The following is a 19,960-nucleotide window of genomic DNA, read 5'->3' on the forward strand; positions in this document are numbered from 1 at the left end:
TCCGGGTGATGAAAATGTTCTAGAATTAGAGGTGATGGTTGCATAACTCTGAATAGAGGAAAAATACCACTGGAGTGCAAATTTTTAAAGGGTAAATTTCATGCTATGTGAATTATATCTCAACTTAAAAATCAAAATAAATTCTTCAAAATTGCAGCGCTCTTGGAGGCCCCTTGCCTTATAAAGAGGATGCCGGCAAACCCAGCAACACCCCAGACCAAGCACAAGGTGAGCCACTCCCACAGGCCAGGGACTATGAACTGACCACGCCTCCAGGAGGAGGAAGTCCCTCCTTAGAGGCCGCTGACTGGCTGAGCTTTAGGAGGGGGCGGGGCTAAGAGGGGTGCGTCTAGTCTCTCTCGCAGGAGCGGGGCGGGCCGAAGCCTTCGCTCGCGAGATTTTGGTGGTTCCGCATTTCGGGTCGGCAAGGTAGGGGAGGCGAGCGCAGCAACTGGCACCGGCTCGACCCTCGGTTCAAAGCAGCGGTGCTCGGTGCTTTCGCTGGCCGCGAGCTGAGGATTGTCCGCTTCCTCGTGGTTCCCGCGCGGGCTCCGAATCCAGGGCGCGGCGGGGGCCAGTGGCCCCTCCCCTCCGAGGATAGAAGATGAGCTTCCTCTTGTGAGTGTGGCGGGGCGGAGGGCCCGGAGGGCTGAAGGCCGAGGGCGAGGGCGGGGAAGGGGGCGAGCAGGCGTCTGAGGCCTGAACGGGGTCCCGAGGTCGGGGTCGGAATGGCCGACATTTGCTTTGCCCGCCTCCCGCCCCCTTCTCCCGAGGGCCATGGGAGAGGCCCGGAGGTGGGCCGGGGCAGAGGGAGATGAAAGTCGAGGCAAAGGAAACAGAGAGAGAGAGGGTTGCGGAGTAAAGAGGCCCCGAGGCCGGCAGTGCCTGCAAACTTTTCCGCCTCAGCGCCCCTGAGGGTGGAGGGACGACCCGGGGGCGGAGCCCCGAGCCCCGCCGCTGGGGCTCCCGAGTCCTCTCAAGTCTGGAGCCTTCTAGTACCGATCCGTGCTGACTTAGCTTTTTACTCCACCGTATGCCAAGTTTTATTATCTTCTGTATTAAAACTACCCCCGAGGAAAAAGGCTACCCCAGGAAGACGTGGTTTGAGAAGCTTGAAGTTAAGCTGCGGCCTTGCATGCAGACTTCTCTTCAGTTCGGATTCGGCCCGCTTTGTGACTTTGTGTAGATTTTAGTTAGTTTGTACCCTCTACACCCATCATGGGGCTCAAACTTATAACCCCGAGATCAGGACTAGCATGCTGTACTGACTGAGCCTAGCCGGGCACCACTGTGACTTTGTGTAATTAACTTTTCCTGGGTAGAATCCTGTTTTAGAGATAAAGCCTGGGGCCCAAATGAGGCTTAAGTGGAAACTTTTGTAAATTCTCTGACGATTCTTAAGCGCGTTAAGGTTTGGGAAGCGTTGCTCCAGCACCTTATTATTTTCAGGTGGCTCTCTCTACCTGGTACATCACTTAAATTTTTGTGTTGTGTGATTGAGGACATCATCCACATATTTGACATTTTCATTAAATTTTATGCAAGTTCGTAGTGTTCCTTAACCAGAATTTATCCGTTTCCTTATTGTGATAATGTTTTGCTTTGGGAGGCACATTATGCTCAGAGACTGGGTTTGTCTTTGCTGGCAACGTATTTAACAGAGGTTTGCTGTGGGAATTTCATAGGCCAGTAGCGGTAGCAGCTAGTGTTTCTTATTAAACTAATGAAATACTCCAAGCCAGTGATGGGTTAAATACACTATTGTTCCGAACAAGGAGAGATGAAAGAAAGAAGGCCCAGATTTAGTTGAGATGTACCTTTATAGGTCTTGGTGCTGAGGAGAGGGGTTGGGCTTAGCCAACCCAGAGCTGAGGTCCAGCAAGTGAAGGTCCTTGTTGCCAGGGAGCGATGGTGCTGGTGTTGACCTGCAAGTGAATTTCCCTTTTGGGCTGGGTATTTGACTGGAAGGGCCAGTTGCCCCAAGGTTTTCAGAGAGCTGTTTATTTTTTTTTTTTTTAAGATTTTTATTTATTTATTTGACAGAGATCACAAGTAGGCAGAGAGGCAGGCAGAGAGGGGGAGAGGGGAGCAGGTTTCCTGCTGAGCAGAGAGCCTGATGCAGGGCTCCATCCCAGGACCCCGAGATCATGACCCGAGCTGAAGGCAGAGGCTTTAACCCACTGAGCCACCCAGGCGCCCCTACAGAGAGCTGTTTAGATAGCAGTGTCATCTTGCCCAGACCGAACACTCTGAAGTATTCCGCACAAATTCTTGGTATTTATAGTCAAAATGTCTCCTTGCCGTAGTTGCTTCTTCATCAGTTTTCACTGATAAGCCCCAGGGGGACCCCTCAGCAGCTGAACTACTGAGTTCTTACGGGTGCGAACAGATGAGATGATGACATCCTGACACAATTTACTTCATTCTTACATGAAAACAACTTTTCTTTTTGTCTTTGTCATAAACAAGTGGATTAAAACAAATTTCACTTGTCTTAAACAAGTGGATTTGAAATCTTACCAAACCAATACATAGCAGAGAAATTTGGATTCTATGTAGTATTTTGCTGTTACAGCACTACTGAGAATATCCTTGTTCAAGTCGTTTTTTCCCGCCTTTCAGTTATTTTTTAGAAGTATGGGCCACACAGAATGATTACCAGGTCTGAAAGTTTTTCTGATTTAGATTGTAATTGTAAATCTCTGTATTACTGGAACAATCTTTCCCTCCACTCCCAAAGTCTTTTTCCTGTGAGTTAATGTTTAGTTAGTGGTTTGTTTGTGGATGCCCTGTTGCTTAGTTACGTTTTGGATTGAAATGTGAGGCTGTTTCTTTTCTTCTAAACTTTTTGTTGACAGGCATTTGCGTTTTCACTTCTTGGCTGTTACGAATGATGCAGCTGTGAACTTTTGTGTTCAGATTTTTGTATTGGATGCATAGGTTCATTTCTTTTGGGTAAATACCAAGAAGTGGAATCGCTGAGTTATATGCTAACTATGTTTAATCTTTTGAGGAACTGCCAAACTTTTTCAAAGTATGACAGCATTTTGCATTCCCACCAGCACTCTGAGAGTTTCAATCTACCCGCACCATCGGTAGCACTTGTTACTGTCTTTTTGATTATAGACATCCTGAATGGATGTGAAGTGTTACTGTGATTTTACTTAGCCTTTTCCTAATGACTAATGATGGTCAGCATCTTTTTGTATGCCATTGGCCATTTGTATATCTGCTCTGGAGTAATGCCTGTTCAGATCCTGTGATCATCTTTAAATTGGGTAGGTTTTTTTGTTTTTTTTTTTTGAGTTGTAAGTATTCAAAAATATATTTTTAAAGATTTTATTTATTTGAGAGAGAGAGAGAGAATGAGAGAGAAAGCACAAATTGGGGAGAGAGGAAGAGGGCGAAACAGGCTTCCCACTGAGCCTGGAGCCAGACTTGATCCCAGGATCTTGAGATCTTGACTGAGCCTAAGGCAGATGCTTTACCAACTGAGCCACCCAGGCGCCCTGGAAGTATTACTGTAGATGAAGATCATATCGACTCTTGAGACATCATTTCATGTTAGTTTCTTTTTCTTTATTTTAGGGTTTTATTTTTAAGTAATTTGTACACCCAGTGTGGGGCTTGAACTCAACCCCAAGATGAAGAGTTGCGTGTTCTACTGACTGAGCCAGCCATGTGCCCTTTCTGAAACTTTTTCTGTGCTTAGAAGATGGGCTTCTGCTGGACATTTGGTCCTTCATTATGTTTATGACCTGATATCTTGGCATGTGAATACATGTAGCTCTAACTTGTTCTTCTTAACTATGTACTATTCCACGTTATGGATATATCAAATTTATTTATTTCTCTTCTAATAAGTTTTGGGATTGTTTCCAGGTTCCTCTTTGTTCTTTTATGGAAATTTAATTTTTATGGTTAGAAATCCCTCCATTTCTTCTGGGTTTCATATCCTGTTAGCTTCCTTAGAGAAAAATCATTTTTCTCAGTAACCAGTTGTCTCATTTATTTTCCATGCTAATAACTTCAGAATGTTAATGTCATTTCTACTGTGGTTTGCTTTGATGGCATCACAAATGTTTATCAAAAGAAAACTGGATTTTTTTTTTTTTTTTAGCTCTTCAAAACTTAGGGCTATCTCTCTTCCCCACCATTGTCTGTAGGTAGAAATTGAAGCCAAAAGGAAGTTTGTTTTCTCAGACAGTCACAGAATTAGTGGTAGATCAAGGACTAGAATCCTGGTGCACCATACTACTTCATGAGGCATAGTAAAATTGCGTTCTGTATGAAATTGTGTTGCTAATCCTGAATCTTTGTGAGGAAAAACATTTAAAGCATTCTTTATTTGTGATTGTCACCCTCTCCCTGTCCTGGCACTTTTCGGGGAGTATTTTTTAATTTTCAGAACAATTTGTATGCCTAAAATTATGCCATTCTGCTTTCATTCCTAAAATAAAGATTGATATACTTTTACTTTCAACCTAACAGCAGCAGCCGCTCTTCTAAAACATTCAAACCAAAGAAGAATATTCCTGAGGGCTCTCATCAGTATGAACTCTTAAAACATGCAGAAGCAACTCTAGGAAGCGGGAATCTGAGACAAGCTGTTATGTTGCCAGAGGGAGAAGACCTCAATGAATGGATTGCTGTCAACAGTAAGTTTTTAAGAACATTCAGCTTTGTTGATTTATAGGAACGTTTTGCTAAAATCTTTTTGTTAATCAAGTTTCTTTTTCAGGTATAACTGTTGTAGTATAATGAATTACCTATAAAGAAACTCATAGGGATGCCTGGGTGGCTCAGTTGGTTAAGCGGGCTGCCTTCGGCTCAGGTCATGATCCCAGCGTCCTGGGATCGAGTCTCACATCGGGCTCCTTGCTCCACAGGGAGGCTGCTTCTCCCTCTGCCTCTTCCTGCCACTCTGCCTGCCTGTACTCTCTCTCTCTTTTTGACAAATAATTAAAATCTTAAAAAAAAAGAAAGAAAGAAAGAAAGAAAGAAACTCATAGGTACAAATATATCCGGAACTGTTTTGTTCTCTTCGGAGTACTTGGTTATGTAGCTTATGTGGCTGGGTAGAGACACCTGAGGGGAGATGTTGAGTGCTTTGGGGTGATTTCTGAGAATAGAATGGTAGGAATTATTGGGTAAGGTGAGATAAAACATTGGAATGCAAAATTCTACCGGTGGTGGACCACGACTTTTAGGGAGCCTGCCTCCCCAGGCGCACCCCCCACTCCCAGCGGCTCTCACCTGCCTGCGTATACACAGACATCAGTTGCAGTTCATATGGGCAGTCACGTGATTGTTATGACTTAGGAGTAATCAGAGGAAATTGAGAGATTGGGAGAAAATGGGAGGGACCCAGGAGCTGAAAGCCACTCGAGTTCAAGAAAATGAGGGCATGACGTGGAAAGTTATATATACTGAAGCTAGAGATTTGAATACTTGAGCCTGTCATTTCTGAGGTGAGATCAGTACCAGCTGATGAGATTTAAATCTGTTAGGGACTTCAGATGTTCCAGGAATTTTTAAACTTCTTAATGAAAAATTTCAAACATAGAAAAATAGAGAAACTAATACAGTGAATTCCCAGGCTTCCATTGTCCAGTTTTTTTTTTAAGATTTTATTTATTTATTTGTCAGAGAGAGAGAGGGAGAGAGAGCAAGCACAGGCAGACAGAATGGCAGGCAGAGGCAGAGGGAGAAGCAGGCTCCCTGATGAGCAAGGACCCCGATGTGGGACTCGATCCCAGGACGTTGGGATCATGACCTGAGCCTAAGGCAGCTGCTTAACCAACTGAGCCACCCAGGCGTCCCTCCATTGTCCAGTTTTAACAGTCAGTTCATGGCCAATTCATGCTTCTATATCTCGCTCTGATTAATTTTTTTTCTTTTCATGTTTTGATTCCTCCCTCCCCTCTCTACCTCTTCCCCACTCTTCCTGTCTCTCCCCTAGTTTCTTCCATGCTGGCAGTGAGACACGGCCAGCCCACCTCACCCTGATTGTTTTGAGGTTAATCCCAAATACATTCTTTCTTTTTTTTTTTTTTTTTTTTAAGATTTTATTTATTTGAGAGAGAGAGGGCACAAGCAGGATGGACAGAGGGAGGGGGAGCAGCATACTCCCCACTGAGCAGGGAGGCCAATGTGGGACTCAATCCTGGGACCCCAAGACCACCATCTGAGCTGAAGGCAGATGCTCAAATGACTGAGCCACCCAGGTGCCCCAAACATATTATTTCATCTATAAATATTCCATATCTCTAAAAGACAGGCACTCCCCCCCGCTTTTTTTAAAAGAATTTATTTATTTATTTGACAGAGATCACAAGTAGGCAGAGAGGCAGGCAGAGAGAGATGAAGGGAAGCAGGCTCCTGGCTGAGGAGAGAGCCCAATGCGGGGCTCGTTCCCAGGATGCTGGGATCATGACCAGAGCCAAAGGCAGAGGGCTTAATCCACTGAGCCACCCAGGCGCCCTGGTACTCCTCCTTTTAAAGATAATGACAATACTTCCATTACTTTATGTTAGCAATATCTCTGATTGTCTTCTAAATGTTCTTTTTTAAAAGATTTTATTTATTTGATAGAGTCACAGAGAGGGAACACAAGCAGGGGGAGTGGGAGGGAGAAGCAGGCTTCCCACGGAGCAGGGAGCCCAATGGGGGGGCTCGATCCCAGGACCCTGGGATCATGACCCAAGCCGAAGGCAGATGCTTAGCCACTGAGCCACCCAGGCGCCCCTAATTGTACCTTTTTAAAAAAAAATTATATTTGGTTTAAATCAGACTAATAAGGCTTTTGTGTAATGTTTCTTGAATCTCTTAATGCGCAGGCTCCCCCTTGTTGCAATCTTTGTTCCTTGCTATTTTTGTTGTTGAAGAAACCAGTTCATTTATTTCCCACAGTGTGAATCGTGTTGATTGTATCCCCAAAGCATGCATTACCACATTCTGTTCTTCCTTTTACTTCCTGTGAATTTTAGATCTAGAGCAGCACTGTCCAGTAGAACTTCCTGCCATTATGCAAATGTTCTGTATCTGTACTGTGGCCATTTAGCTCTTGAAATGTGGCTTGTGTGGCTGGAACTGAATTTTAAATTTATTTTTAACTAAGTAGCCATTTGTGGCTAGTGGCTCCCACGTTAGCACAGATTTGGAACTTTGCTCAAATTCTGGTTTAATTTTGTTTGTTTGGAAGGCTCCTTTATATGTGGTTACATATACTTCCAAAAGTGTCCAGAATGTCCTCCATACTATCCAGCTGTCTTTTTATGTGGTATTATTCAGCTGTTGATAATCATTTCTTTGATCAGCACTGTCCGATAGAAATATAATGTGAGCTACAAATATTATTTAAAAATTTCTGTAGCCATAATAAGAAAAATTTTGGGGTTATTTTCAGCATGTTAAAAAGCCATTATTTGTATTACTAAGAGAAACAAGGTGCATAACTACGGGATATGTTAAATCTTTTGTGTAAGACAGGATGCAGGTGCTTGGGGGCAGGAGACCAAAAAAATAATGTAGTGGTTATCCATTTGGGGAAGCTGGGGTGTTTGGGATTAAGATTTATCACTGTATGTTTTTATAGATCTTTGTGAACCATGTGAAGCATTATATATTCAGAAAAGACCTTCCCCTGTTTTTTTTAACCTTAACTCAAATTATCATCTGTTATTCTGAAAGCATCTGTTGGCCTTCCTGAGCCATCAGTTTTCCTTTGAGACTTTCTGTCTTGGACTGTTCTCCAACTTTTTAGCCTCAGGATCCCTGTATGCTCTAAAAAGTTATCAAGAGGGGCGCCTGGGTGGCTCAGTGGTTAAAGCCTCTGCCTTTGGCTCTGGTCATGGTCCCGGAGTCCTGGGATTGAGCCTCACGTCGGGCTCTCTGCTCAGCAGGGAGCCTGCCTCCTCCTCTCTCTTTCTCTGCCTGCCTCTCTGCCTGCTTGTGATCTGTCTGTCAAATAAATAAAAAATCTTAAAAAAAAAAAAAAAAAAAAGAATCTGGATCTACATCCATTTAAAAAAAAAAAAAAGGTTATCAAGAAACCCAAAGAGCTGTCAGTTATGTAGGTTTTATCTAGTGATACTTACTGTGTTAGAAATTAAACCTGAGAAATTTTAAATACTTTTAAATATTTAAATAAGGACCTAATGATTACTTTGTCTTATAGCACAATTACCAATATGTCTGTCATCTGTTACTCCAAAGGCATCTGTTGGCTTTCTTCAGCTTTCAATTTTTCTTGGAGACTTTTTGCTTTAGATAGTCTGTTCTCCAACGTGACTCAGGAAGAGGAAGGTTTATAAGTGAGGGAGTTTTATATAAAATTCCTTTTGACGAGACGGAGCTTTTTTTAAATCTATTTGTTTTTTAAGAAATGCAGAAAAGCTCCAGGTGGTTTTTAGGGACTCCTTTAGACAGGGAACTGAAACATCTTTTAAAACTTTCCAAGGCTTATGTGGATGTCTCTGCAGAGGAACATTTGACTCTGATAGATTCACTACTTACTCCCTTCCTCTTCCATTTCTTCCATATTTAGCAGAAGCTCCTCTTGGAAGTGCTCACTGACTAGCTCAGGTCCTCGAGACGCTGCCTTTTCTCTTAACTCTTATATTCTCTCAATTTTGTCCCTTTGGATAGCTGGAGTCTTCCAGGACAAGGGACATTATGCCACCATGTCCTTTCTGTGTCCTCAGTATGCATTAGGCCTCAGGTTTTTTATGATTTTTATGATAAGATGTTTTAAATGCCTGTTGATACAGCTGATAGACCTTCCCCCTTCAGGATGTTCTCCGATGCATTTTGCTTTTTCCCAACACAAATGGTATTGTCTGGTCCAGATTGATAGGAAGCAATGGATTTTTTCATTCCCTTGGATATAATCAAATTATATAGTCTACTGATATAATAATCACCATTAAGTTAGAAGTATTGCTAAGATTTTATTTTCTTGCTGTTCTGTACTGGCTAAAAACTTACTATATTAAAGCAAATATAGATTAAAAGTTAATTTAGGTGTGACAGCTTAATAAGAGAAGGGAATTTGCAGTATCCCTGGATCATTGAATCTCTTACAGATTTATTCAAAAACTTGAAGGCATTGTCCATTTTTCCTTTAGCTGAGAGGTCTGCATTTTATTGTGTTTGCACAAACATTTTAACATAATTCTGCTATTATGTTTCCAGCTGTGGATTTCTTCAACCAGATCAACATGCTGTATGGAACTATTACAGAATTCTGCACTGAAGCAAGCTGTGCAGTCATGTCTGCAGGTCCCAGGTACACATACTGACTGTTAGATAGGTATTCGAAGTACTAAAGAAAGCTGATCACTCATTGATAGAAATGAAACAATAAGGCCTTTTTGTTTTTAATCTGTTTATATAAAAGCAGTCCAATCTTATGAGTTCTTGAATGCTTCCTTATAAGCTTTTAGTTATTATTAAATACTTTGGTCTGTGGTACTTAGTATTTAATTGTATTATGCTGAATAATGAATGTTCAGTTTTTTTTCTTGTGTTTAGTGTTATGTCCAAATTGTGCCACTTTAATTTTCTGGCTTAAAGATGTTAGACTGAAAAAATTTGACTATAGGGGCACCTGGGTGGCTCAGCTGGTTTGGCCGACTCTTGATTTCTGCTCAGGTCTTGAACTCCAGTGTCATGGGATCGAGCCCCACATCAGGCTCTGCAATTGGCAGGGAGTCTGCCTGAGATTCTCTCTCCCTCTCTCCATCCCCCTGCTTGCGCATGCACGTTTGCCCTCTCTTTCTCTCAAATAAATAAGAAGAAATTTTGAGTATAAAAAATTTTAAGAAATATTAAGAATCATGGAACTCTTTTATCACCTGTAATGTTAAGTCAAGGTGTGATGGGATTAATGTTTTAGTGTTTCTTTCCAGTCTTTTTTACTAATAATAAATGACTAATTTTATGTGATGATAATGGTATCAAAATATTTACGCCTTGGGAAAAAATTGTCTTTCCTGGATTTGCTACGGGTATAAAGGAAAAAAAAGGTCTCCAATGAGTTTGTAGTTCTATTTTTAATCACAGTATTTTGGAGGGATGTTTTTATTTTGTGTTTTATTCCTCAAACTTCTTTAAAATAAGTAAGAAAACTTATCTGTGACTTAAATGCTTCACACAGTGAAGTTTTGTAGAAGTCTTAATATACATTCTAGCTCAGCAAAGGGAGGGAGAAGAAATTTATGCCTAAGGGTATTTCTTTAGTACTCTCTGCAGGAAATAGTCTCTCTTCCTCTCTCTCTCTCTCTTTTTTTTTTCCTTTGTTAAGATTTTGTATTTTTTTCTAGTTGAATTTATTTTTTTATTATTTACTTTTTAAAAGATTTCATTTATTTGAGAGAGAGAGAGAGTGAGCGCACAAGCAGAAGGAGGTGGAGGGGCAGAGGGAGAGGGAGAAGCAGACACCCCACTGAGCAGGAAGCCTGATGCACAGAACCCAGTGCAGGGCTGGATCCTGGACCCTGAGATCATGACCTGAGGCGAAGACAGATGCTTAACCAACTGAGCCAACCGGGTGCGCCCAGGAAAGAGTCTTATTATGTAGACTCCGTTGTTGATACCTTGATGGTCAGCTGTTGTAGGATGTGGGGGATCCATCTGTCTCTGACCCAGTCCTTAGCTCCCTCTACCATGAAGATACAGTTCCTTTATCTTTTTTTTTTTTTTAAAGATTTTATTTATTTGTCAGAGAGAGAGAGTACACACAAGCAGGCAGAGAGGCAGGCAGAGAGAGAGGAGGAAGCAGGCTCCCTGCCGAGCAAGGAGCCCGATGTGGGACTCGGATCCCAGGACCCCAGGATCATGACCTGAGCCAAAGGCAGTGGCTTAACCCACTGAGCCACCCAGGCCTCCCCAGTTCCTTTATCTTTAAACATCCATTCTGGCACTGTCAGCTGCCACGTTATCCTCCTTTTCTCTTCCAATTATAACTATCCTATTTCAGGATAATTCTATAGGGAACTCTGAGTAACCTCCAGTAGAACTTGAAGTCATTTACTAAGTTATGTTTAACTTCTATTGATAAAATTTAGACCTACTTTGATTACAAATTGTACATTTGTTACTGCTTTTGAAAACACTATCAGTAAAACCTTTTTCTCTCCAGATATGAATATCACTGGGCAGATGGTACTAATATTAAGAAGCCCATCAAATGTTCTGCACCAAAATACATTGACTATTTGATGACTTGGGTTCAGGATCAGCTTGATGATGAAACTCTTTTTCCTTCTAAGATTGGTGAGTTAATGTTGAATATTTTCCTTTTTAACTGATAAAATATGTTGTATTTTTTTTAATACTTTGTTACTTAAAAAAAAAGTAATGATGGCTGACAAATTCCTCTCCAAAAAGTTTTGTAAATGCATATTCCCTCCAGCCATGTTTGTGTCTGCCTGTATTTCTTCACTGATAATACTGGTTGGCTACTTATTTTTTAATCTTTTCAATTTGGGTAAATAAGTTTGTTTGAATGTACATTAAAAAAATGCTGATGGCATTGAGATTTTTTTGATTTATTGATCATTGTGTGTTTTCTGTTCCTATCCTTTTTCTACTTCTTTGGTAAGGATACTAGCTCTTTGACATATATGTCATATGTATCTTTCCCTAGCTTGCCTCTTGTCTTATTTTGTTCATGAGGTATTCTTGCCATATGTAACTTTCTATTAATTTTTTCCTTTGTTGTGTGGATTTTAATATAATGATTAGAAAGGTTTTCCCTACTTCAAGATTATAAAAATATTTGTCCTTGTTTTCATTTAGTACTTTTGTGGTTTTGTTTTTACATTTAAATCTTTGTTCTTGCCAGAAATTTTTTTCTTAAGGCTCCCTTCATTTTTTTTCTAGTTATAAATGTGAATCAGTTTTGTACAGTACCATTTATCGAATGCACGTGTCTCTTCTCCCTGGGTTATTGTATGTGTACACCAGATTGCCGTGTAATTTGGAGTCTTTCAGTCTCTTTATCTGTTCCTGTAGGAATTCCACACTGTTTTAATTACCATGGCCATATATCTTTGAGCATCTTCTAGGGCTAGTCTCTCTCTCTTGCTCTTCTCTTTCAGAATATTCATAGCTCTTCTGGGATACTTGTTCTTCCAAAGAACTTAGAATCATTTTGGCAAGGTAAAATAAAAGTATTTGTGAGATTTTGATTATTTCATTCAAATTGTAGATTAACATAGACAGTCTTGTTCTCTTGATGATACTGGGTCTGCCCAAGAATTAGGTACATTTCTTCATTTCTTCATCTTTTCTTTCTTATTTGCTCTTGTAAAATTCTGTAGTGTACTTTATGTTAATCCTTCAAGTTTAAGTTTATTCCTAGACATTTTATGGTGTTTTTAAATTGATGTCTGGCTTACAAATGGTTGTTGTTTAATACATAGGAAAGCTTTTGATTTTTATATACAATTTTGTATAAGTTGACCGTCAGATTCTGATTGTTTCAGTTGTTCTGGATTGGTTTTCTTGAGTTTTTCAGGTACAGAATCACATCATATTAAGATAATATTAATTTTCCTCTTCCTTTCTGATACAGACGCTTCTTGTGTAGCTCTTATCTCGTTGCCCCAGAGTAGTGCTGAGTAATGGTGATGATGTGGCAGACCTCTTTTCTTGTTGCCTTACTTTTATGCAAGTGCTTCTAGTACCTCAGCATTAAGCAGGAATCTTGCTTTTGGTTAGAGGTGTGCAAATTTTTAAAAATCAGGTATGATTGTTGAGTTTTACGATATTTTCCCAGTGTCTGTTGTTGGTTACCACAAGGTTTTCTCCAGTATCTTTTTTATTTAATGTTTTACTGGAAGAGTATTTTTTATTTGCTAATATTTTGATCAAGATTTTGGCATTGGTATTTATGGATGAGATGAAATCAGTCTTTTCATTTTCAGTTTAAGAGTGTCTTATGAACATCATGTTGGATTCTATCTTGTCTGTTCGGGCTGCTAATTACAAAACTACCAGAGATTGGATGGTTTATGACAACAGAAATTTATTTCTCAGCTTTTAGGGCTGGAAGTCCAAGATCAAGGTGCCAGCGTAGTTGGGTCCCTGTGAGAGCCCACTTTTGGGTTGCAGACTTCCGACTTCTCAGGCTTCACATGGTGGAAGGAGCCAGCAGAAGTTCTCTGGGGCCTCTTTTTTAAGGGCATTGATCCCATGCAGGAGGGCTCTGCCCTTGTGACCGAATCACCTCCCAGAGCCCCACGGCCCCACGTTAGGATCTCAACAAAGGAATTTTGAGGGGTAACAAATATTCAGACCATAGCAGATTCCATTTTGTGGTCTAATCAGTGACTCTTTTGGGAGAAAAGCTTGTATCATGCTAACACCCTGTCTGTTTGCTATTGGTCAGGTTTTTTATTATTAAACCGTTTCCTTTCTCACAGATTCTTTATTGTGTATTGACTGTGCTTGGATGTTTCTGTTCAGCTCAGCTTGGAAAGTGCTTGGTTTAAGACAAATTACTTCTATTTCTTTAATGATTAAAGTCTTCCAATTATGGAAAATAAAGAATACTTAAAACTTTGTTCCCTTTTCTCAGCTTTCCATTCATTAGTAATCCATCCTAATGTTTCAGAAGCCTTTTCCCCCTCAACTAGGCTATTATTTACATCTTACTTCTGCCAGTTATTTATTCTTACTAGATAGAACTGTTAACTCACTTTCATTAGCTAGAGGCTTATATTTGTAAATTCTAAAAGAAGGAATTTGACTTAAAAATCCAGCTTTTCAGTATATGAGCACAAGACACCAGTCCAGAAAAACATGCCCACAAGCTCCAGAATAAAGTTAGAAAATGCAGGTTGTTAGGGACATCTGGCTGACTCATTCAGTAGGGCATGCAACTCTTGATCTCTGGAGGTCTTGCGTTCAAGCCGCACGTTGGGTGTAGAATTTAACTTAAATAAAGTTTTAAAAAGAAACACATGCCAGTTGTTAGCCAAGATGGGATGGGGGGATCAGAAAAAATTTGCTTGCAAGAGCAAAATAGACTAAATTTTAGGCTTTTAAGGACTGGTTAAGAAATAAATTAAAATGCAGGCAAGGAGAAAGTGTTTTAACCATTTTTTTTCTGAAAGATTGAAGAAAAGGAAATGTTTCGTGAGTAGTGTTGTGGAATAACCTTTAAGGCTGTCTAATCTAGGTTATTTTGGAAGCTGATGCCTTCTTAATGTGTTTATATACTGTACTCAGTGCCACTTGTATTGTCTTGCTCCTGTCTCTATTTCCTAAGACTTTGATCTTGTCAACCGGAATTCTCAGGAACGTGACCAGAGGTTACCAGACCCTCTCCCCATTCTTTTCTAAGGAAGTGTTTATTTTCTTTGCAAAATAGTGAGGTGCTCTGCCTCCCTTTTCCAGGAAGTTTGTCCCTATCTTGTATTACAGGAAAATGAAAATAGCACTTTAGAGAAAAGATAAAAAGGTGGGGACTCCTAAAACCAGAAAACTGGTTTTTCAGAGTAATGTAGATAAAATACTTTTTATTTATAGACAGTAGATTATAATGCCTTTTTGTCTTGCTTAGTTTTCATTCCTGGTTGAGTGTGTGTTTGTAAAAAAATTATTTAGAGTTACGAATTACAAAAATAGAAATTGTTTTATTTATATCAAAATACTTGTTGCATTTAATCTTAGGAAGAAACTCTCCAGTATTAAACAGCTGAAATTATATTCATATTAGGTCCTTATAAACTTGGTGCCTGTGCCTGTTCTTCTAAGGCAGTCAGAAAAAGTGCTGTGTGAGGATACCTCGTATATTTATGTTTGGGTTTTTTTTCCTTTGTCTTGTTTTAAAAAAAGTATGTATGTCGAAAACAGGCTTATATTTGTGAATGTGTGTGTTTGTGTGTTGGAGTTGCTTATGGCAGCTTCTAAACTGTTCAGTTGGATAAAAGACAATGGATATATATGTGTATTTGATTACAGGTGTCCCATTTCCCAAAAACTTTATGTCTGTGGCAAAGACCATTCTGAAGCGTCTGTTCCGGGTTTATGCCCACATTTATCACCAGCACTTTGACTCTGTGATGCAGCTGCAGGAAGAGGCCCACCTCAACACCTCCTTTAAGCACTTTATCTTCTTTGTTCAGGTAAGTTGAACCATGTTGACTTCTTTGTCCTTTGACTTGGACTCATTTGTTAATTTTAATAAAGAGTAATTGAGAGAGCTATTTTACAGACGGAGAGTGAAGTATAAGCCGATTCCTCTCTTTTCTCTTTTCCATGCTGTTTATTTCATTGGTGAGTATAGTGGCAATATAGAAAGCATCACCCCTGTTTGGGGCTTTCTGCCTCTGGCTACCGCAGCCGGGTCTCTGGTTAGGATAGGACAGGGAGCACTGAAACTCCAGGACAGTTTGTCCCCACCCTCCTATTCCATCACCACTGCTGAGTAGAAGGGATGCTCTGGAAAAACGTCTGCAGTTGGATTGTTTCATGAGATGTCTGTGCCTGGGAGAGAAACTTTGAGAAAAACTTATTAGTTGTTCTCTTGGTTTAAGCTCCCAGAAGTCCCATTTCAGGCCAAATCTTATTAAGACAGCAACTAGAAACTTCAAAAAGGACCGCCCCATTCAAAGATGTAGCCTATTACCTAATGGGCCCTAACTTGGAACTGGAACTCCCCCCCACCCAAGATTTTATTTATTTATTTATTTAACAGCGCGCACGAGCAATCACGAGTAGGCAGAGAGGCAGGTGGAGGGGGAGGGGGAAGCAGGCTTCGCTGAGCAGAGAACCCGATGCAGGGCTCAATCCCAGGACCCTGAGACCATGACCTGAGCCGAAGGCAGAGGCTTAACCCACTGAGCCACCCAGGCACCCCAGAACTGGAACTTTTTAAAAATCAAAATAATTCACATTGTTTGAAAAAGATATTAAAGAATTGGGACTCCTTTGACAACTTTAGAGATAGATAATTCTCTATGCAAAGTGTACATAGGTCTGTCTAGATAACTGTTTTTTGGTAGAAAAGCCAACAGTCTTATAGTATATATTGTGTATTTCAGTTACATGTGCCGCACAAAGGAGAATGTACTGTGCTCTTCTCTGTCTTCCTTCTGAGATTGTTGCGTGGCGTGGATCTCGATAGAGTGTAGGTGCTGAAACAGGTGTATAGATCCAGATACGGGGTAAATACAGATACAGTGTAGAGAGGTAGTGTAGCTATAGTACAGTATTTTGATATAAATACTTGATACGTAGATGGAGGGTTAGTATAGATCTATGAAAGACAAAGGGCCACGGCCCAGTAGGTGGCCATGATCAGAAGTTCCCTGTATAGCTTTAAAATAATTTCCATGGAAAGGCAAACATAGACAGTTTTGATTTTAATGTTTTACACAGTGAGGATCATGCTAATACCTACAGTTGTTTCTTTGGTAAGTCCCCAATATTTTAAAAAAATGAGTAAAATGATCCCATTTTAAAATGTTCACAGAGAACATTTCATCATTTTTTTGTATTTCAGAAAACCAGGGCTGGGAATGACATTTATGGAGTTTTAATTTTAGGCTTATTTTTAAATTTTACTTTTCTTCTCTTTTTAGGAGTTTAATCTGATTGATAGGCGTGAGTTGGCACCTCTTCAGGAATTAATTGAGAAGCTTGGATCGAAAGACAGATAAAATGTTTCTTCTAGAACACAGTTACCCTCTTGCTTCATTTGCTAGAGCTATCTCATTGCTATCTGTTATAGACTAGTGATACAGACTTTTAAGAAAACAGGATAAAAAGACATATGTGTTCGTGTCTACTGACAGAATTGTCCCACAGGTAGATTGGCCCAATCCTTCAGTGAGAAATTCAAGAGGCAGCCGACTCTGAGGCACTGTTTGACCACTCTTGTTACTGTCAGAGTTGGACTTGCTTGTAATATGTGATGATAACATGTAGTCTGTTCATTTTCTTTTCTTTTACTGAAGAAAATGAGTGCTTCAGGTTATAGCATAATAGCGATTGGGAATTTCCACCAGTACTTTATTAACAAGTTTCCAGAACAAATTACCTAATAACACAATCAGATTCATTTTATCCTGTTTTAATTTACAAATAGAAGAGGTATTTTTAAGTTTCCTTAAGATTTAGAACATTTGTGTGTTACTTTGGGTAACCTTTTAGTTTGAAGTCAGTATGCTGGTGTTTTTATAGGTAAGACTATATATTATATGTTTATTTTTTCAGAATCCATGATTGCAGTTTAAATCCTCATATGACTTACGTAGTATGGGAGTAACCAGAGTTATTTCTAAAATGATGTTATTTCTAATCTTTATTTGGGATTTTATTCACATAAACCTATCTAAAGTTTTAGGAGTTTGTATATCAGAAATAATTTTCTTAAGGCATGTAAGGATAGTCTTGTACATTTTTATTTTGAAATGCTTCATTCAGATTAATTTTAATAGGTAGCTTTTGGCTAAGAAAGAAAACTCCAAAAAATTATGACCAGTTCAGGTCTCAGAACCACTATTTTCAGTCATGTTGTTCTTTTCAGAGCCCCTGAGATCCTGGAGAGGAGAGTGGAAGTACTCAGAGTACTTGGTTATTTTCTTTTGAGTGTCCTTTAAAACAAAAACAAGAATTACTGCTGTGTTTTTGTTGTGACTTGAGACTTCGTTAAGAGTAGTGTAGAAATGTCCAGCCTTTCTCCCAACAAGGATAAAACTTAAGGAAGCCCATAATAAAAAACCTTGGTGGTGTACACATTTTATAACACAGCTTAAAGTTTGGTGTGCTACCCTAGTGTGTGTGTGTGTGTGTGTGTGTGTGAACAAAATGGGAGGAATAAGTAAAAGATCTTTACTTCATTCTGTTAGCAAAGGATGGCTTGAGCCCCAATAGGGGTTTAATCCTGTTTTAATTGTTTTTGGATCAAAACTTGAAATTCTTCTATTTCTATTGGGATGAAAAAAATCTTCCCTTTTAGTGAAATAAAGGTCTAATTTTCATTAGGTTTCTAGGATTTAGTAAACTCCATCCGCCTGTCAAGAATGTACTGGGCACAAGTCTATTGAGAACTTGCCCGCCTGGCCTAGCTTGAAGTTGGTCAGCATTCGGTGTGAGTTCAGAGCTCGGATTTTTGCAGAGTGCTCACTAACTCCCTTGATGGCTTTGATAAAAGGTTAGTTTGGTTAGGTTTTTTTTGTTATTTATTTTTATTATTCCACTGAAGTATAAGGAAAAAAATAGCTTAGGAACTCCATTTTTATCATAACTGGATTTCATATCCAGATATACAGAATTTTAAAGGAAACAAAACCTTTCACCTATTTTATTTAGGCTGAAACCATACATCACTCCAGGAATTAAAAAGTGGGATAATCCTTATTTTTAAAAAAGAGAGAGAGAGAAGCCCTCTGAAACATTCCACAACTCATGTTTTAAGCTTATCCAAAGGTCCCTGTGTGGAGTTCTGTGTGTTTGTGTTGATCATTTATAAACAAGAAAGCAGGTTTCTAGATGCCACCCAGAATGTTAACTGCCTCTTGACTTTGGCTTTAATTATGTTTTCGTGGAATGGAATTCTGTTTCTCAACTAGGATTGTAGTTTCCATCATTTCTCATATTTCACATGATTCCTAAAGCAGTTCTCACTTTTCTCCATTTATTTTCAGTGATAGAAATCCTCTCTTCATGACTCCATCCCAAAACAAACCAAAGATGGTCACATGCTAGACATAAATAAAAAATTTGTTGGTAATTAGAGACTCAGAATGTCCTTTTTTAAAATAATAAACATATTACCAGGTTCCCAGGCTAACCGGGCTTTACCAACAGTGCACCTACCCATTAAGTTACCACTACTTGTTCACATCTAAAGCCAGGGGGTAGAGAGCAGGAGAACTGGAGGAAGCCAGGAGGGTGAGGCCCTTCAGACTGGGCTAGCGGGCCAGCCTTTGAGAAAAGTCAGAACAAATCAGTCTGTCCTGGACTCTTCTCCCTTGTGAATTACCTTCCTGTGCCCAGGGTCTGATTGCTGCTCCTCACCCCTGAGTATAGTCATGGGGTAGAGAGTGCTCGCTAAATTATGTAGGTAGTCCTATGGTGCTTAATTTCCAGGCCTTTAAAAAAATACTTTTAGACAGTGATGTGCAGGTTTTTTGTTGTGATAGCCAAATGTCTCCATTATTCTCCAGACTGTGAATAAAGCGATTTGTCGAGGGCTACCTGCTAGCCAGTTTCCTCTCCTCTTGGACTTGTAGAGCCCTGGCTTCTGTAAGCTGCTGCCTGCTTGCGAAGTGCAAACCTGCAGTCATCGTGACTTTGATAACAAAAGGCAGGCTTCCCTAGTAGCGCAGAGCCAAGAGGAGCCAACCATTGGTGATTTTAACTTCTCTAAACACTTTTGAAGTTTTCTGATGATACCGTTGGCTTTCTCTCGAAGTGAGGTTATACTGGAAGTGGAGCTTCTAGACATAACATCATTACCTCACCAGCAATAAACAGATCAGCCCCAGAGAGTCCCACTCTTAGAAATGTGTTTCTGAGCAGCAGCAGTCCCGGTGCTGGTGGTGCCCGCCTGGTATGGGAGGCTGCCTCCTGTCTGAGAACTCCAGCCTGACAGATGCTGGCAGAGACCCCAGACACAGCCCCTTCGACAGGGATGGACTTCCTTCCTGAGGTCAGTTCAGTAAGTGGATTTGATTTTTACTATTGTAGAATTCTGGCAAAGAGGGAAAGTAGTGGTCCCTCAGTCTTCCTGTGTGTTCCGCAGTAGATTTTGATATTTCCGACTATACAAGGCTCGGGGGGATGACACTGCATGTGATAGCGGTGACTTTACTGAAGCAACTGCGTTGAAATTCACTTGGATTTCTCTCATTCTCAAATTCTGTTCCAGACAAGTATTCTGTAAATCCAAATGGATTACCAGTGTGCTATAGGGTTTTTAATAGAACATTCTATGTTTGAT

The 19,960-nt window shown here is 40.1% G+C and overlaps 1 protein-coding gene across 2 annotated transcripts; it reads left to right on the forward strand.

The window, feature by feature from the left end:
- The first annotated feature begins 391 nt into the window (after positions 1–391).
- On the forward strand, positions 392–18,386 carry MOB1A (MOB kinase activator 1A). Of its 2 annotated transcripts, none has more exons than XM_047745689.1 (6): positions 392–618; positions 4,495–4,658; positions 9,196–9,289; positions 11,144–11,277; positions 14,974–15,137; positions 16,596–18,386. In XM_047745689.1, the coding sequence occupies exons 1-6, from the start codon at positions 605–607 to the stop codon at positions 16,671–16,673; spliced, it is 648 nt and encodes a 215-aa protein (XP_047601645.1). In that variant the 5' UTR covers positions 392–604; the 3' UTR covers positions 16,674–18,386. The 2 variants fall into 2 exon arrangements, with proteins under 2 accessions (XP_047601645.1, XP_047601644.1); XM_047745688.1 differs by having other exon boundaries at positions 394–618; positions 4,492–4,658.
- The last annotated feature ends 1,574 nt before the right edge of the window (positions 18,387–19,960 follow it).

The sequence above is a fragment of the Lutra lutra genome, chromosome 9 (assembly GCF_902655055.1).
Source record: "Lutra lutra chromosome 9, mLutLut1.2, whole genome shotgun sequence".
NCBI classification, from domain to species: domain Eukaryota; kingdom Metazoa; phylum Chordata; class Mammalia; order Carnivora; family Mustelidae; genus Lutra; species Lutra lutra.